Here is an 18,292-nt window from a genome sequence, read left to right on the forward strand (position 1 = left end):
CTGGCGAGGCTGTGGAGAAAAGGGAACCCTAGGTAGGACACTGTTGATGGGAATGCAGACTGGTGCAGTCACTGTGGAAAGCAGTGTGGAATTTCCTCAAAAAGCTGAAAATGGAACTGCCTTTTGATCCAGTGATTCCCCTGCTGGGATAATACCCTAAGAATACCAAAACGCCAATAGAAAAGAACCTATGCACCCCAATGTTCGTAGCAGGACAATTTACAATAGCCAAGTGTTGGAAGCAACCTAAATGCCCATCAGTAGATGATTGGATCAAAAACTTATTGTACATATACACAATGGAATACTATGCAACAGAAAGAAAAAAAGAACTACTAAACTTCACGACAGCATGGATGGAACTGGAGAGCATTATGCTAAGCGAAATAAACCGGGGGGCGAAAGACAAATACCGTATGATATCACCTATAAGTGGAACCTAACCAATAATACAAAGATGCAAGGAAAATAAGACCAGCAACACTGAAAGGAAAAGAAACCAACAGAGACAAGAGGGAAGGAGGGAGAGGGGGCGGGGAAAAGGAAGGGAAGGTGAAAGTCAAGGAACATATAGCAAGGACTCATGGACAAAACCAAAGGGGAAGAGCTGAGGGAGGGAGGGTGGGAGGGGGCAAGGGAAAGTGGTGGGGGGTAGGCAGAGACAAATGTATTTGAAAGAATAAATTAAAAAAATAAAAAAACTAAAAATTAAAAAAAAAACAACAGCACACCTAGTTAAAAAAAAAGTAAGAAAGAAAGAAAGAAAGAAAGAAAAGCACAAAAAAATTACCTCATGAACTCAAAAAAAAATGACAGGTTTTATTTATACATCATACTTAGGGTTGCAGGGGGGTGACAAGACTAAAGAGTAAAGGAAGGACTTCTGGTGTTGGGCAGGATGGAAAAGAAAGCAAATGAAAATTCTTATATGCATAGTATAAAAGGCCAAAGATATGCAAAAATTAAAAGTTTAAAAAGCCATGAAGGTGTATGGAAACAACAAAGAAAATGAACTAACAGGTAGGAAGCTTGCAAAAGTAGGCGGTGTTACCAGCTGCTTTATTATCTGAGGGTATATGCAGGCTCTGGACCTAGGTAACAATCTAGCTTAGTTTAAATGAAGAGACTAGGGCTCCCATAACAAAGTCCCACAAACAAGGTGGTTTAAAACAACCAATTTATTCTCTCACATTCCTGGATGCTAGGGGTCCAAAGTCAAGGTGTCAGCAGGACCTCGCTTTCCCAGGGACTCTGGGTAAAATCCTTCCAGCCCTCTTTCTAGCTTCTGGTGGTAGCTGTTAATCCTTGGCAGTCCTTGTCTTTCTGCTGCATTGTTCTAGTTTCTGCCTGTGTCTTCCCATGACATTTTCCCTGTGTCTCTCTATTTCTATGTCACTTCTCTTTGTACAAAGACATCCATCATGTTGGATTAAGAGTTTATCTTCAGTATGTCCTATTCTCACCTAATTACATCTGCAACGATGCTGTTTCTAGTAGTCATACTGTGAGGTTCTGGAAAAGAACATGAATTGTTGTATACAATGCTGCTGGAAAAAAGAGAAACCAGAGACACTTTTTGATATTGAAATGATCTGGTCTGTCAGTTTATAAACTCCAGGAGTCCTAAGTGCCTGGTAGCCATTTCCCCTCACGACTCAGTTGCTGATTCTGGAGGCATCATGAGAGGCTTGCAATTTAGAATAGAAAGAATGAAACCTCCCATTTTTTGTATTATTTGGAAGAAAAGTTCCTCTTGAAGAATGGCAACTGCTCAAACTTCAATGGCTTTTCTTCTCAAGATACATGCCACATATAGAAACACTATGGTGCAGGAGGCTGGAGAGCAAAGCTGAAAACTAGTAAAAATCAGGTTGAGTTAGTCATCCAGGGCAGACAATATTATAACTAGACTCTCGATTCAAATTCCATGTAATTATCCATTAAAGACATTTAACCAGAGCTTAACTGCTACCATCTCATGCTGCAAACTATTCAATCTTAATATCTTTGAATTTGGAAAAGTCAAGCTATCACTAGTGGGAATATAATGTAAAATTCAGTCTTTATGGTGATTTTCAACACACTGTCTGGCATACAAGAAAACATATTGTACGTATGTCAGGAAGTATAAAATGTGATCAATAACTAAGAAAAACCAGTCTAGAAGTCAAGTGTCAGAGATCTGGATGTTAGAATTAGAAAAAAGGACATTAAAATAACTATAATCAATATGTTCAAAGAAACAGAGTGAGGATTGAAAACATGGATCAGAAGGAGAACTTTAACATAAAATTGAAAACTGTAACAAGAATTACATTGGCATCCTGAGACTGTAAAACACCATATCAGAAATTAAGTACCACTTATTTTGGTTAATAGCAGACTGGGCATGGGAGGAGACATGATTATGAAATCAAAAACAGAATAATAAAAAAGAGTAGAACTGAATATACAGAGGAACAAGATGTGAAGGGACCCCAGAGAAAAAGTCACATCTAGGACTCAATAAAGTAATCTCACAGTGGTGTAAACAGGTACCAGAAGGAGCAAACAGAAATATGGCAAAAGGAATGTTTTAGGAAATAATTTCTGGGAATTTTTCAAAACAGGTGTGAATCTTGAATCCACAGGTTTAGAAAGCTCTGGTAACTTTGACAAAGAAATACACAGGGGAATTCATTCCTATTATCATCATAGTCAACTAAAAACTAAAAATATATATAACTTAAAAGCTAAGAAAAAAGACATATTGCCATCAGGGAAACAAAATTATGAAACGTGGCTAATTTCCCAACAAAACATACACATACTCCAATCATAAGTGAAAGCGCCTTCCATAAAAATGTGCATGTGTGGGGGTGTGGGTCCTAAAATAATTATTTGAAATGCTTTTTATGAGTAAGAAATAACTTATCCTCATTTTAGAATATTTGAAAAGTATAGAAAGATAAAAAGAACAATTTGCAGTTTTATAATTAACAATGAGAATGAATTTTTTATGTTTATTATTTCTAATTTTATATGAAGCATCTATCCATTTTACATTTATTTATTTTTAAATATTTATATTATAATGTTGCATGAGATTTTCTTGTAGGAAAGTCAATATTTAGATTGTTTTATATGTCACTTGTTTCCTTTTAACTTTGTTTTTTAACACACAGACTTTAAAATTTTTATTTAAGAAAAACCACCCAATAGTCCCATTCTTATATGCTCTATCATTTTTTTTCTGAGAAAAACCTTACTAATCCCCATACAATAGTTTCTTTTGTCTCTTTAGTTTTCTTTTTCACACTTAACTTTTTTACTCATTTGGGTGTGTGTGGTGGGGCGGTTCACATGCACATATGTTGTGAAATAAGACTCTATTAACATTTTTTTCTGATTTCATAAGAGTTATGGCTATTTAGTGAAAGTCCTCCAGGCATTGACATTTTGATGGCTATCATTTTTAGTAAGATTGTTGTTATTTTAATTTTCTTTTGTTTGTTATTGATGTATTCACTAATATTTTAGTGAGAAATTGGAAGAGGCTATATAGAAGACTGTCAGCTAGGTATTACTATAACTCATGAATAGATCATTCTAAAGGAAAATAAATTATACTTGGAAAATTGTACTAAGGTAGTATTAGTGCTTTTTCATGAACATTTTGCTGTTATTTTTCACATTGGTTTTCCATCCAGATAAAAAATCACTTACTTTTAATCTCTTCAGAATTAATTTCTAGGAGTTGGTATATTTCCAGGATAGCTTTGTTACTTACTCAAGGTTAGGAGTTTCCCTTAAGTTTTCTTGTTACTCAGCTTTTTAATACTTCATTCTTTTTTATTTTTTTACATTTTTAAAAATTTATAAATCCTGTTTATTCTATTACAGTTGTCTCAATTTTTCCCCCTTTACCCCCCTCCACCCATCCCACCCCCACACCCTGGTTCCACAGTCAATTCCCACTTTGTTGTCCATGGCCATGGGTCATTCATACATGTTCTTTGTCTAGCCCCTTCCCCTCCTTTCCACCATTGTCCTCTTTCCCCATCCCCTCTGGTCACTTTCAGTCTGCTCCATGTTTCCATGCCTGCGGTTTATTTTGTTCATTAGTTTATTTTGTTGAAAGGAGTCCACTTAGAGGTGAGATCGTATGGTAATTGTCTTTCATCAACTGGCTTATTTCACTTAGCTTAATATTCTCCAGTTCCAACCATGTTGTTGTAAAAGGTAGGTGTTTCATCTCTCTCTTCCTTCCTTCCTTCCTTCCTTCCTTCCTTCCTTCCTTCCTTCCTTCCTTCCTTCCTTCCTTCCTGCTTTACTTCCTTAAATGCATATTGATTTTATTTATTTTTTAAATGTCAAAGTTAATTATAAAATATCAAAAAAATTAAAACCATATAAAGTCTCAGAAATTAAACCACATGACACCAGCACAGAAATAATCAAGTAGATCAATGAAATATAATGAGCATTCTAGAGACAAATGTATATATCTAACAATGTAATATATGATTAAGTTGATATTTCAAATCAATGGGTAAAATAAAGCTTATTCAACAAATAAGGTATGTGGACCACTATTACTTGAAATAAAACAAATATAGAGCCCTATTTCACACATTATACAAGAAATATTCAGGTGAGCTAAAAATCAATATGTAGAATCTAAGGAATTTTAGGAGAAAATACAAAATAGTATTTTTTTTACCCTGAAGTAAAATCTTCAAACCCAGAAGCTATAAAGTAAAATATTGACAATATGACTATATTAAACATTTAAGACTATACAATAATATACATATAAAAAAGTTAAAGGACAAGTAATACAATAGGAAAGTATTTGCAATACATTTTAAAAAGAGTTAATGGAGAACCAAGATGGCAGAGGAGTGAGTGGAAGTCACACTGACCTCCTCCCAGGACCAACCTGGAATTACAACTAAATTGTAGAGAAATCACCTGGAACAAACAACTGAATAATAGCAAGAGAGGAGCCTTGTAACCTCGGAGACAGAAGAATCGGCTTTAGTGCAATCTAATTAGTAAGGAGTGTGGTAGAGACTCAAGAAGGCGGGTGGGGTGCCCACGGGTGGCAGCACCAGAAGGATACTATAACAGCCCATGGTACCCCTGAGAAGAGTGGGGTCTAAACCATAAGCAGGGACCTCCAGCCTACAGCACCAGAGCCCAAAAAGTACACAGGAAACAGCCAGCTGCGAAAAGTGTCAGGGTTGCTCTCTGCCAGAGACAGGCAGCTGGAGACACAAAGAATCGTTTAAAGAGCCAATGCATAAGTTTTTATTTGCAGCTACTTACCCTGGTCTCCAGCAAAGGTGGGGACAGAGTGGCCTAGAGACGCCTGAGGAGAGACTGGGGAGGGAGGCTCTGGGGAGAGAACTGAGAGAGTAGCCAGTGGGATCTCGGTGCTGACTCATCCCCCATGAGGCAGCAGCCATCTTGCTCAGGCAGAGACCACTTCCCCTGAGCGGCAGCAGCATCAGAGGACCCAATAGCCTGCCCTCAGGTGGAATACTTCATTCTTTATGAGGCTACTGATAGGCCTCAACTATTAGATTCAGATGCCTCTCTTAGCTTCCAGGAAGCTCCTAAAAAACTATGAATATTTTTACCCTTCATGTTAAGACATTTTGCTTATTGAACTATCTATTAGGTTTAAGTTACTATGGGCCGTGAATAAGGTCAAGCTTTCTTGTCTGATATGAATTACAAACTCCTAATACTTCTTTACCATTCCAACTCAAAGATAGTTGTTTTATGCACATTGCCTGATGAAATACCTTAAGGACATTAGTATTTATGGAAATGCTATACATATGCAGTATACATATCCATGTATACATGTTACAGATATTGATAAACTACCTAGGGTCTTTTTGAAGATGGGAATTGAGGTGCTAAAAGGACATTTGAGTAAATTTGGAAATAAGGTCAAAAGTAGAGATTAGTGAATATTTGAGTATCTATTATTACATTCTATAGTCATACACAGATAATTTTAAAATTTATTTTACTTTTTGGTTTCTTTGACCTATATATTGATGATTACATAATGCAAATTTGATGGAGGTATTTTTTAAATTATAATACTCTATCTTTTTATTGGAGTATATTGCTTAAACTCCAGACAAATCATAATTTAATTCCAAGTTTCAGTGTTTAATTGTTATATGACCTTAAGCAAGTTATTTTGTCTCTGTAAATCTTTGTTTTATTAGCTTTAAACTTAGGATAATAGTACTTCCCTCATGGAGAAGAATAATAGAGGCATTACACATACATCCATGTTTATATATGAAATGATCTCTGTTGTCAGGTAAGATTCCAAAGGGGTGGGGACTACAGGGTGCTTTCCAGCACTGTAGTAAGGAACAGATTCTGAGAGAGAAATCACATCAGAGTGCACATGGGAGGGACAGAAAGGTAGAGCAACAGGTCCAAAAGGAGGATTTCACAGAACATTTCTGTAGAAATACTGTTTCCATGGAAATCAATAAAAAACTTTTTAAGATGGTATCTAAATAAGACCTCCAACAGGAAAAGAGTAAGAGAAACAAAGAACTATTTCAAGTGGAAGACACTTCTGACAAAAAGGAGTGGGCCAAGAAGAACATTAGTACAAAAGAGGGCAAAGACCAATTGGAAAAATTCTCTTAGCCAAACTGGTTAGTGGTTGTCACTAACCTCTTATTAAAGAGGAACTAGAGGTGAGATCAAATATACTGCTTGCCCTTTATAACTTCTACAATGTAGCTACATATAGTAATTTTTACATAATCATAAAATGGGAACACAGAGACGCATAGACACCCCAAATCTCAAGAGAGGAAAAAAATCTGTGTCCTTCATAAATTAAACGGAACTGTGAAATATATGGTGACAGTTATAAAACTGAAATTGTGAAATCACAATGCTGTTTATTCATATATATTTCTTCATGAAAATAAACAAATAAAAATACAGTAAATGAATAAACATTTGAAGATTTTGGACAAGAGTTATTAGCAGGATATAGAAAGTGGGAGAGAAGCAAACTTAGTTTCACACTCTGTTTCTACCATTTCTGGATTTCATTGACCAGTACAACATCAACACTCCAGCATCTGTCTCTTCTTCTCTACCCAAATAGGAACTGACATAAGGTTAAGTTTTTATTTTGCTAAGCACTGACACTTAAAAACAATCACAAATCACCATTTACTATCTCCACCATTTCACAAAAGAATGAACTGGTACAAAAACAGGATTGGCATAAACTCAGGAAAATGCATTAATGAAAACTTACTACATTATTCCTATTTCCTCATTTTGGTGCTGGTATGTGGAAACTTTCCGCAGGACTGGCAGTTCATGGACCAAGATTTCAACCCTACTACTCCAATATACTCCTGTGTTCCAACATCATGGGTGAAGGCACCTATATCATCAACTAAAACCTTTTGCTCCTATGCAAATACATACAGGGTTCCTGTGACTCAATGTGGGATAAGCTAGTTCAAATAAGTCCCTTATCAATTTTAACAAGCAGTAACCTTTTCAGGCATTGACTATATTGGTTCTACTTGGTTATTAGAGTCAAGATTCCTTTCGAATGTGCTACAAATAATAACCAAATGTTTTGTTAACACATATAGCAATGACAATGTTGAACTGTAATTTTTGTTGGCATAACTATCTCCCTTAATATTCAATAAACTCGTTGAAGACAGGAACTAGTTTTCCTTATCTTGGTGTCCTTACAACTAAAGCAATATTTGGCATATTATAAATATTGGTTGATGACTGAATGAATGGTTCTGTTCAGGTTATGTGTCTTGAAACATCATACTTACACAGAGCACTTCTCTGCTACTATTTTATGGCTTCTTGGTGCAAGTGGAATTTGGCTCTGTCCTTTAACATTCACTTATTCATTCTTCAGATAGATATAAAAACCTTACTATGTGCCTCAAAATTCACTAACTACTGTAGATAAAGAGCAGTACATAGTTACTTACAAAAACGTCAAAACATCTTACTATGGAGCTCACATTACCCTTTTAACACAGTGCCAATTTCTTGAATGATATAAATAAAAATAATCTAATCATTTTAAATCTCAATAGAGTAGACAATTCTCTGATATGAGAATAAAACCAGTTTATCACTATAATAACAATACTCACTCGGTTTATGTAAAAGCCCTTCTCTCTAACAGATTACAGCTAATATCCCCATGACACAGTTTACTTAAATTGGAGTCTCAGCCTTATCCACTTTAAATGAAACAATAAATCAGCTTACTATTGCAGGTCTTGTTGTATTTGCTGTTCTCTTGTGCAAACCCTTCCAGCCGACACTGAAAACGATGCTGCCAAAATTCTTGAAACCAAGGGTTTCGGAGGTTTGTTTCTGGACGCAGCTTCAGATAATAATCATCAAACCACTTGACATCCGGTGATTGGAGTTTGATTGTGATTCCACCAACAGCTTCTCGCTGATACCCATCTGTTACATCATACCTGTCAGCCCATCCATCACTGTGGAGAAACAGAAAACCCTTTAGCTTAGAACAGATGTCTTCCTAAGCAAATGATTCCATTGGCTTTCCTTTTAAAAAGATGTTATTAAATAACTACTTCAGGCCACACCATCGTCCTGCATTACACCTACATGATTACTGAGATAGCAGCTGGTTAGTAAAGAAATGCAAAACACAATGGAAACTTTGGGCCTAAGAGTGCTGGAAAGCACCAAGCCCACTTACCTTGAACTGCAGAGAATAACCTAATGTTTTGGCAGAATTTTACATGTTGCAAAATACAATGTATGCCTGGAAGCTGCATAAACCATTCATACTATTTACTGAACATTTTATAGGTAGGTCAGGTTAACTTTAAATACTTTTTTTTCTTATAGTAATTGTTATTATGATCATAAAATAAGAATGAAACATATTTCTAAAACATGCTTATTATTAATTTAACTGTCTTATGACACATTATCTTCCCTCCCTCCCTTCCATCCTTTCATTTTACAAGTGAATTATAGAGAAGTTAAAAAACTTGCTGATTATGAACATTTGTAAGAGCCTCAAACAGAAGTCCTTATAGTCCACAGCCCATATATTTCTTCTTATCTCATGCTGTTCCTCAAATGCATTTAAAATACACATATGAATTTATGTTTTACATTGGAGTGATTGAAAGAACATCTTAACAATGTGCCATCAAGAATGGTGTCAGGGTGCATATTCAACATCACTATCATTCTGTGCTCTGATCACTCAAAGTAATCTAGGAATTGCACAATAAAAGAGTTGAAATCAGAGAGTTCATGTTATAATGGTTTGAGCATAACATAATAAGGAGAAGTATTCTAAGCTTATTAGAAAAATACATGAGACACAACATTGGAAATAAAAGACATGAAATGATGTTTGTATCAAATTTGTTTACACCTTGGGACATTCCGGAAAAGGACACTGGTTTTTCCCATTGTCTCTCCCACTGGAATTCGTAAAACTTGTGCTATGTACCTGCTGGGACCTAGTGGTGCTGTCCTTCCTTTGAAGAGGAGCAATTGCTCTTTTAGGAATGATAAAGAGTCAAGGGAAAATTTAACAATGCAAAAAATAACACCAAAGAGGGAAGAGAAGGAATGTGGAACAAGTTAAGTGGAAGAACAGAATGGAGCCTCCCAAATGTTTTGCTGGAATGTTTGGAGAAAAGTTGGGTTAAGGGGAGTGAGCACTGGGGAAAGGATGAAGGAAAGGGTTTATATTAACAATCATCATTTATTTTATTGACACTCATATATTTATATTTATCAGAATGTTAATTTTTTTTATCACCCTTCAAATGTGTTTTGTCTGTTATAATTTATTTTTGTAGGCAGAAAGTATGCTCCCATATTTTGCATATAAAATCCATGCCAGCGGAGGTATTATGTAAGTAATTAACATAAGGGCAAAAGGATTTCGTTTTTTTCAGTAAACTCTTCTATATCAACTCTGACTTAAAAATTGATAGTAAGAGTTGTTTCAAAGGTCACAGATTACTCACTAAGATATTATAGGGGCTTAAGACAACTTGAGATATTTTCTAAGCCCTCAGTGGGTGGAAGAGGAGGAAAAAAACAAACAAAATAAACTATTTCTTCCTCTAAGTCCTCCTTGACAAGAAGGCAGTTTATTAAAAATTATCTATGGTGAAATTTCAAAAACTTTTGTGGCAGATCTGGAAAAAAATAAACATGCGATATGTTTTGTTCCAGTGTTGAATTTTGTTACTTCACACATCTTCCCTCAAGATTCTCATTTTCAGCTGCAGAAGCTTTATTTAAAGCTGACAAGTTGAAATGAAGTGGGCTTGTTTGCTTCATTTTCTCCCTCTGTTTTGGACGGTTTATTATATCCCTGATATGAGAGTGTGGGTCTCATTGGCATTTGAGCAGAAGCATAGAATGCTTTGAATGGGACAGGAAGCTCTGCTTGTCAAGCACCAACTGTCCATCCAAGAAAGAGAAAATTTAAATTGCTTCTTCTTCTGCTCTCACTAGCTTGCTCTCATGTAATACTATGATTTTGAATATTACATAAGAAATGCAATATTATAATGGGTCCAATTTAACCCTCCCAATTAATTCATTGAATTTAATGGGGATTGTAAATGTCTGTCCTCATAAACTTCTTTGGAGGTTATATTATGGTAAAAAAACGTCAGAGGCAGATTGTGTTAATTTACTTATCTTTCATCATGTTCTTTAGCTTTTTTAAAAAAGGTATAAGTCCTTTTCTATATTTAAAAATTTAGCCAGAGATGATATTTTATTAGTAGTTTGTAAGTTGGAGCTGTGAGTTTAAAATAATTTCGGTCCACGTATTTTCATTCAACAGCAAAATAAAAATCATAGAACATTTTTGTGTAAACAGAAAATTCTAATATTTATGTGTCAAAACAGGGTTTTTTTATATGAACTTACTGGGGATTATCTGCTCTGTACGTTTCAAGAAAATTCATTCTGATGGGGTAACTCAAGAATTGAAAAATTTTTAGTTTTAACTTATAATTAATAAGCTTACTAATTAATGTATGTAAGAAGCTATTGTCCTAGGAATCAGATGACCAGACCCACCCTAACACTAGGGGGCCCGCATGCAATTTGACCTTTGTGCCCCAGGAAGACTGCAAGCGATCAAGATGGTATCGGGGCCCTTTTGCTCCAGGAAAAGATACCTGTTGCCCAGGACTCAGATGGATGAGGGGTGTGGGGGAATGGGTGAAGAGGTGAGGGGATTAAGTACAAATAGGTAGTTACAGAATAGCCATGGGGATGTAAAGTACAGTACAGGAAATGAAGTAGCCAAAGAACCTATATGCCTGACCCATGGTCATGAACAATGCTGTGGGGATTGCCTGAGGGAAAAATGGGGACAACAGTAATAGCATAATCAATAAAATATAATTAGAAAAAAAGAATTACCAGTTCACAGAAGAAAGAATGGTAGTAAAATTGCAGGACTTCAGCTTTTATCTGATTAACTTCTTCCTTGAATTCCAAACCCCTTACCCAAACTGTTCTTCTCCTTATAAAAAGGGTTGGCTTGAGATAAGATATAAGATGGTCTTTTAGGGTATATAACCTGCTGTCTTCTTAGATCACCAGCCATCTGCATAAAGCACCCATAAAGATTCGATCCATGTCTCAACTTACTGGTTCTGGTAGTGACAGGTGGCATGAATGCTACTTTTCTGGTTTCGGTTCCATAGTGACTAAGTTAGATGGTGCTGTATTGACTTTAGGTTATTAAATATTAACATTTTCATAAAAATGTGTTTTTAAGATTTGTGTTAACATGCTAGAGTATCTCTAAGGTATAATAAATTTAAAAGTAAGATAAAATGCCAAGAAAAGCTTGAGCTTATTTTTCTACTATATACTTCTTTCAACTGCATTGATAGTGCAGACTGTCAAGGTTCTGGCACTGCTTTAATGCCTTTGGGTAACAAATATTTTACCAAATCAGAAAAAAAGGCAGGGATATTTGGAAACACACTGAAAATGTACTGCATTTAAGGCAATTTTCTAGATTTTGCTTGTATGTATGCATGTATGTATGTATCCATCTATCTATCGATTGATTGATAGATCTCCCTACCTAGCTATCTATCAGTTCATCCACCCATCCATTAATCCAGTCAGTCAGCCAGCATCTTTCCAGACATTCATCCACTTAATTCCTCTTCTCACTGGTTAGTATTTTATCTATTTCCTCTAATTCATTTCACTGTTTTCTTTCCAATTATTTGATAATGAGTCAATCTTCATATATGCAGATTCTGTATTTGTGGAGTTACTTATTTGCTAAAATTAATTTTTTGTGTGTTTTTTGTTGATTTTGCTGTTCAAAATAACCCCCAATCATAGTGCTGATTTGTTATCAAATTCCCAAGTTCAGGAAAGCTGTGATATACCTTACATAGAAAATACCTATATACAATCAGCTACATTTGGGCATGAGTAAAGTGCTGTTTTCTGTGAGTTTAGTATTAATGAATCAACTATATGTGAAATAAGGTGTTTTAAGAGAGGAACACACATAAGCGATGTTATGTATTGACTAGTTGAAAATGTTGTGACTAGAAGCCAATGACAATTTAAACCTATAATTCTCCTGAATGCAATGATCAGTATTCACTTATTCAGTGTTTGGTGCATGTTAATAGACCATAACTACTGTGAATAACAAGAATTGAATGTACATATGAATTATTAATTTTGGTGTTCTTTTAGTCAGACATCCAGTCTTTCTTTGGCTATAGAAACAGAGTAACTTAAACATTTGAAACAGAAAAAAACACCTTATTTTATTTTCTTTTTATAAATTTTTGAAAAAATTTAAATTACTTAGGTTGGCTTAACTAAAAGAGGAATTTTCACAATGTACTCACTCTCAAAACACCTCCCCAGTAGACTCTGTAGATTCCTTTAAATATTTCCTGAAGACATCCTAAGGACATGTTCATCTAGCAAAAATTTATTTTCATTTTTTCCCTAAGATTGCATCATATCTATCTATCTATCCATCCATCTTATGATCTACCCTTCTCCCTTTCTCCTCTCAAACCCCAATCCCCATTATTTCTCATAATGATCAATACATAAATGTTTATTTACTTCTTAGCTGTTTTCAACAGAAGGTTCTTGTTTAAAAAAAAATTGACTCTGGGACTCCCCAGTCAACATTTACTTTCTATGTCTGCCTAACTTTCTTTATTTTTTCAACATTTATTAAATATTTAACTATTTTGGACTAAATCATTTTGTGGCAATAAACAGTTCCAATAGCTTGGTGGTTTAGAACAAAAGTTATTTCTTGCTCAGCATTTAGGTTCACTACAGGAGGCCTATAACTCTGCTCCCTGTCACCCGCATTCTGAGACATGATTTGAAAGAACAGCTTCCTTCTGGAATATGCCTACCTGGTAGAAGGGGGGGAAATGAAAGTCATGGAATAACACAATGGTTCCTAGGTATGCTGATTAGAAGTGGCACACATTTCATTGGCCCAAGCAAGTCATAAGGGTAAACCTGACCAGAATAGGACACGTGCGTATGATTTTTTTCTACAGAAAGAGTCAGTGAATATAGCAAAGAAAAATATAACCTACCACACTATGTGTTGAAATTGTACTGAAGTAAGAAAAACAAAAATAAGTTTTAGACACTGCACTCCAGAGGCTCACAGTCTAGAGAAGGAATAAGTCTGGAGGACAGACAAATAAATAAATGACCACATGCAAAAGAGTATTGTTGTAAGTAGGAACCAAATGCACCAGGAGAGATCATTAAATAGCTTACTCACTGTTTGTAGAATGATAAGATTTGAGTTTTGGAAAATTTGGATAATGGAGCAATAATGGTATTTGAAATATTCTAAACAAGGAGAAGGTATTTAGGAATCAGGGAATGGTAAATATTAAACATTGCAACTATGCAGCAGACACAGGATAGTGAACTAAAGGAGAAGGTAAACTGAGGAGGACCAGTTGTGAATGGTCTTTGTGCTATTCTATCATATTTCAGGTAATGGGGAGCCAATGGTGGCTTCTTAGGTGGAAAGTAATAAGGAGAGGGATGAGAAATGGAAGTGGTAGCAGTGTGAGTGGCAGGTCAGAGAAAGTATAGATGAGTGTTAGGGATCCAAGTTATGGAATGTGTTGTGAAATTCATTTATTATGTCAAGTGAATTTTTGGTGAGCCTATAGGGTTTTCTATGTATACTATCATGTTATCTGTGAAAAGTAACAGTTTTACTTCCTCCTTTCCAATTTGGATGCCTTTTATTTCTTTTTCATGTCTGATGGCTGAGGCTAGGACTTCCAGTAATATGTTGAATAAAAGTGGTGAAAGCAGACAACCCTGACTTGTTCCTGATCTTAAGGAAAGTGCTTTTAGTTTTTGCTCAGTGAAGATGATGTTGGCAGTAGGTTTTTGTTGTTGTTTATAGGCTTTATTATGTTGGAGTATAAGGTAGTGTGATATAAAGTCAATAATAAGAAAATCGTAGCATTTTTATATACCAATAATGAGCTATCAGAAAGAGAAAACAAGAAAAAAATCACATTTACAATTTAAAATAATACATAGAAATAAATTTAACCAAGGAGGTAAAAGATCTGTGCTAGGAAAACTATAGGACACTATAAAAAGAAACTGAGGAATTGCAAATAACTGGACGCATATACTGTATTCATAGATTGGAAAAATTAACATTATTAAAATGTCCATTACTACCCAAAGTAATCTATAGATTCAATGCAATTCCGACTAAAATAACACTGGCATATTTCATAGATCTAGAACAAATATTTCAAAAACTTATATGGAACCAGAAAAGCCTCTGAATAGCTTCAGCAATCTTGAGAAAGAAGAATGAAGTTGGAGGGAACACAATACCTGATATCAAAATATACTGTAAGGCCATTGTAATCAAAACAGTTTGGTAGTGGCATAAGAACAGACACATAGATCAATGGAAGAGAATAGAGAGCCTAGAAATCAACCCATACCTTTATAGTCAATTAGTATTTGACAAAGGGGGCATGGGCATACAGTGGACTAAAGACAGCCTCTTCCATAAATGGTATTGGGTGAACTGGACTGGTACATGCAGAAAATGAAACTAGACCACCATCTTACACCATACACCAGAATAAACTCAAAATGGATAAAAGACTTAAATATAAGTCACAATATTATATACATCCTAGAGAAAAACATAGGCAGTAAAATTTATCATATCTTGGATAGCAATATTTTTGCCCATATATCTCCTTGGGCAAGGGAAACAAAGGAAAAAATAAAGAAATGGGACTATATCAAATTAAAAAGCTTAAGCGCAGCTAAAGAAACCATCATTAAAATGAAAAGGGAACCCAATTTATGGGAGAACATATTTGCCAACAATACATTGATCAAGGGTTTAATCTCTAAAATATACCAAGAACTTATATGACTCAACAACAGGAACACAAACGATCCAATCAAAAGTGGGCAAAGGACCTGAATAGACACATCTCTAAGAACATGCAGATGCCTCATAGACATATCAAAAAATACTCAACATCACTAGCCATCAGAGATGCAGATTAAAACCTCAATATGATATCACCTCACACATGTCAAAAGGGCCATCATTAATAAATAAACAAATAACAAGTGCTGACGAGGGTGTGGCGAAAAGGGACCCCTAGTGCACTATTGGTGGGAAGGCAGACTGGTACACCCACTGTGGAAAACTGTGTAGAATTTCCTAAAAAAAATTAAAAATGAAACTGCCTTTTGACCCAGTAATTCCACTGCAGGGGCTATATCTTAAGAAACCCAAAATACCAATTAAAAAGAATATATGCATCCCTATGGTCATAGGAGCACTGTTTACATTAGCCAAGATTTTGAAACAGCCTAAGTACCCATCAGTTGATGAGTGGATAAAGAAATTGTGGTGCATTTACACAATGGAATACTAGGTATCAGTAAAAGAGAGGAATTCTTACCTTTAGTGACAGCATGGATGGAACTGGAGACTATTATGCTAAGTGTAATAAGCCTTTTGGTGAAAGGCGAATACCCCATGATGTCACTTATAAGTAAATTGAATAAACAAAATAAACTAACAAACAAAATAGAATCACAGGTATAGAAACATGGAACACACTGACAGCTCTAAGAGGGGAGGGGAAAGGTGGGAACTCGTTCAAAGAAGGTGAACGGATTAGTCAAAGATCATATAAGAATGACCCATGGATATGGACAACAGTGTGTGGACTGACTGGGAGTTGGGGGGGCTGAGTGAAGGCGGGAAAGGGGGAAAATCGGGACAACTTTAATAGCATAAACAATAACATTATTTAAAAGAAGAGAAAAGAAAGAAAATGTGTTGCAATGGTCAAACAAACTTATGCAGGATTGAATGAAAGCAGCAGCAGCAGTGGGGAAGATTCTAGGAATCCCTAGGTCTAGACATATAGAAAAGAAGGAGGAGTGGGGATTTTTATGGTTTATGGAAGAAAATTAGTGATATTGGAGCTTCATGTCCTAGCTTGTAAAATATAGGAAGAGGTCAGGTTTGGGTGACAAAGGAAGAACATGATTAGAGTTGGGGTCTATGATGATCAGATTTTCCTCTATATACTCTCTAGCATTTCTTTTCTCTTGATATCTATCTAATTTCTATAAAACTGATTTGAATGTTAAAAATAGCATTAATACTTTTCTTATATATGGTTCTAGTACCATATTTAATCCACTCCATTCTGCTTATGTTTTATATGATGAATAATAGCCATTGGCACTCAAACAAATAAGAAATAATGATAAGTATAGAACTGTAAAGACACAATGCTCTATACCATTATATGTTTATAGTATAAATATTTTAATTTAAAAATATTATTTTATCATTCATTGTAAATTAAAACAAGATAGCATTACATAGTTATTAGAATAACCAAAACCCAGAACACAGACAATACCAAATTCTAAAGAACAGGAATTCTCATTGATTAGTGGTGGGAATGCCACTTTGAAGACAGTTTGGTGGTTCCTCACAAAACTGAACATACTCTTATCAAATTATCTAGCGGTCACACTTCTTGGTATTAACCCAAAGAAATTCAAAACTTATGTATGCAGAAAAACCTGCACATACATGTTCAGAGCAGCTTGATTCATAATTGTCACAACTTCGAAGCAACCAAGATGTCCTTCAGCAAGTGAAAGGATGCATAAACTGCTACCTCCAGACAATGGAATATCAATCAGTGCTAAAAAGAAGTGAGCTGTCAAGCCAGGAAAAGACATGGAAAAAACTTGAATACATATTTCTGAGTGAAATTTTATGACATTTTGGAAAAGGCAAAACTATGGAGGCAGTAAAAAGATCAGTGCTTGCCAGGGATTAAGGGGAGGGGGTGGACAGAGGCATGATGAGGTAGAACACAGAATTTTTAGGACAGTGACACTGTATGATACTACAGTGATAGATACCTGCACTATATCAAGAGTGAACCCTAATGTAAACTGTGGACTTTGGGTGATTTGCGTGGTAGGTTCACTAGTTATAACAAATGTATCAGGCTAGTGGAGGAAGTTGATAATTTGGGGAGGATTATGCTTGTGCCAGGGCAGGGGGTATGTGGGAAATCTCTGTACCTTCTTCTCAATCTTGCTGTGAACCTAAAACTTCTCTAGAATAAAATCTTTTAAAAATGTGAATGTTCATTACTTCTCTTTTGGATGTCATCATGAGAACTATGCTACGAAAATGAGTTTTCGTTTTTAGTCTTTGACACCAACTTTACTCAACTTTTGAAAGAAATACATTTTTCATAAAAATATCTCACTTCTGCACAGTTTCCTCTGCGGTCTACACATGATGGTGTCTCTCTAATTCTGCAAGGCTTTTCCCACCATCCCCATCTTCTGACAGAGAGGTCAATTCTCTGGCTGTCCAGGAAATTGCATAAACTAATAACTTAGTGCAACTGTAATTAGTTACATGCATGCTAATTGAGAGAATGCTACTTTCCTCCACTATATTGTAAACTCTACTGAGGCTGCAGCCAACCAGGTCTATTCTGTTTTACAGCTATTTCACTCAGTATCTAGCATACTGTCTGGCATATGGCAGGTGCTCAATAAATATTTGGTTAATTAAGAAATACAGAAACAAAAACAACAAAAAAGATGAACTGAGAGGACATTATGCTAAGTGAAATAAGCCAGACAGAGAAAG

General features: G+C 35.4%; 1 protein-coding gene across 3 annotated transcripts in view; it reads right to left on the minus strand.

The window, feature by feature from the left end:
• GRM5 (glutamate metabotropic receptor 5) overlaps positions 1 to 18,292 on the minus strand; it is a 451,151-nt gene that overhangs the window by 116,263 nt on the left and 316,596 nt on the right. For all 3 annotated transcript variants that reach the window (XM_054576410.1, XM_054576409.1, XM_054576408.1), the window contains exon 3: positions 8,296 to 8,531. In XM_054576410.1, the coding sequence (XP_054432385.1) occupies positions 8,296 to 8,531 (236 nt within the window). The remainder of the gene's footprint in view (positions 1 to 8,295; positions 8,532 to 18,292) is intronic.

Source organism: Pteronotus mesoamericanus, unplaced genomic scaffold (assembly GCF_021234165.1).
Source record: "Pteronotus mesoamericanus isolate MK-2021 breed Mesoamerican mustached bat unplaced genomic scaffold, CSHL_Meso_final contig_33, whole genome shotgun sequence".
Taxonomy (NCBI): domain Eukaryota; kingdom Metazoa; phylum Chordata; class Mammalia; order Chiroptera; family Mormoopidae; genus Pteronotus; species Pteronotus mesoamericanus.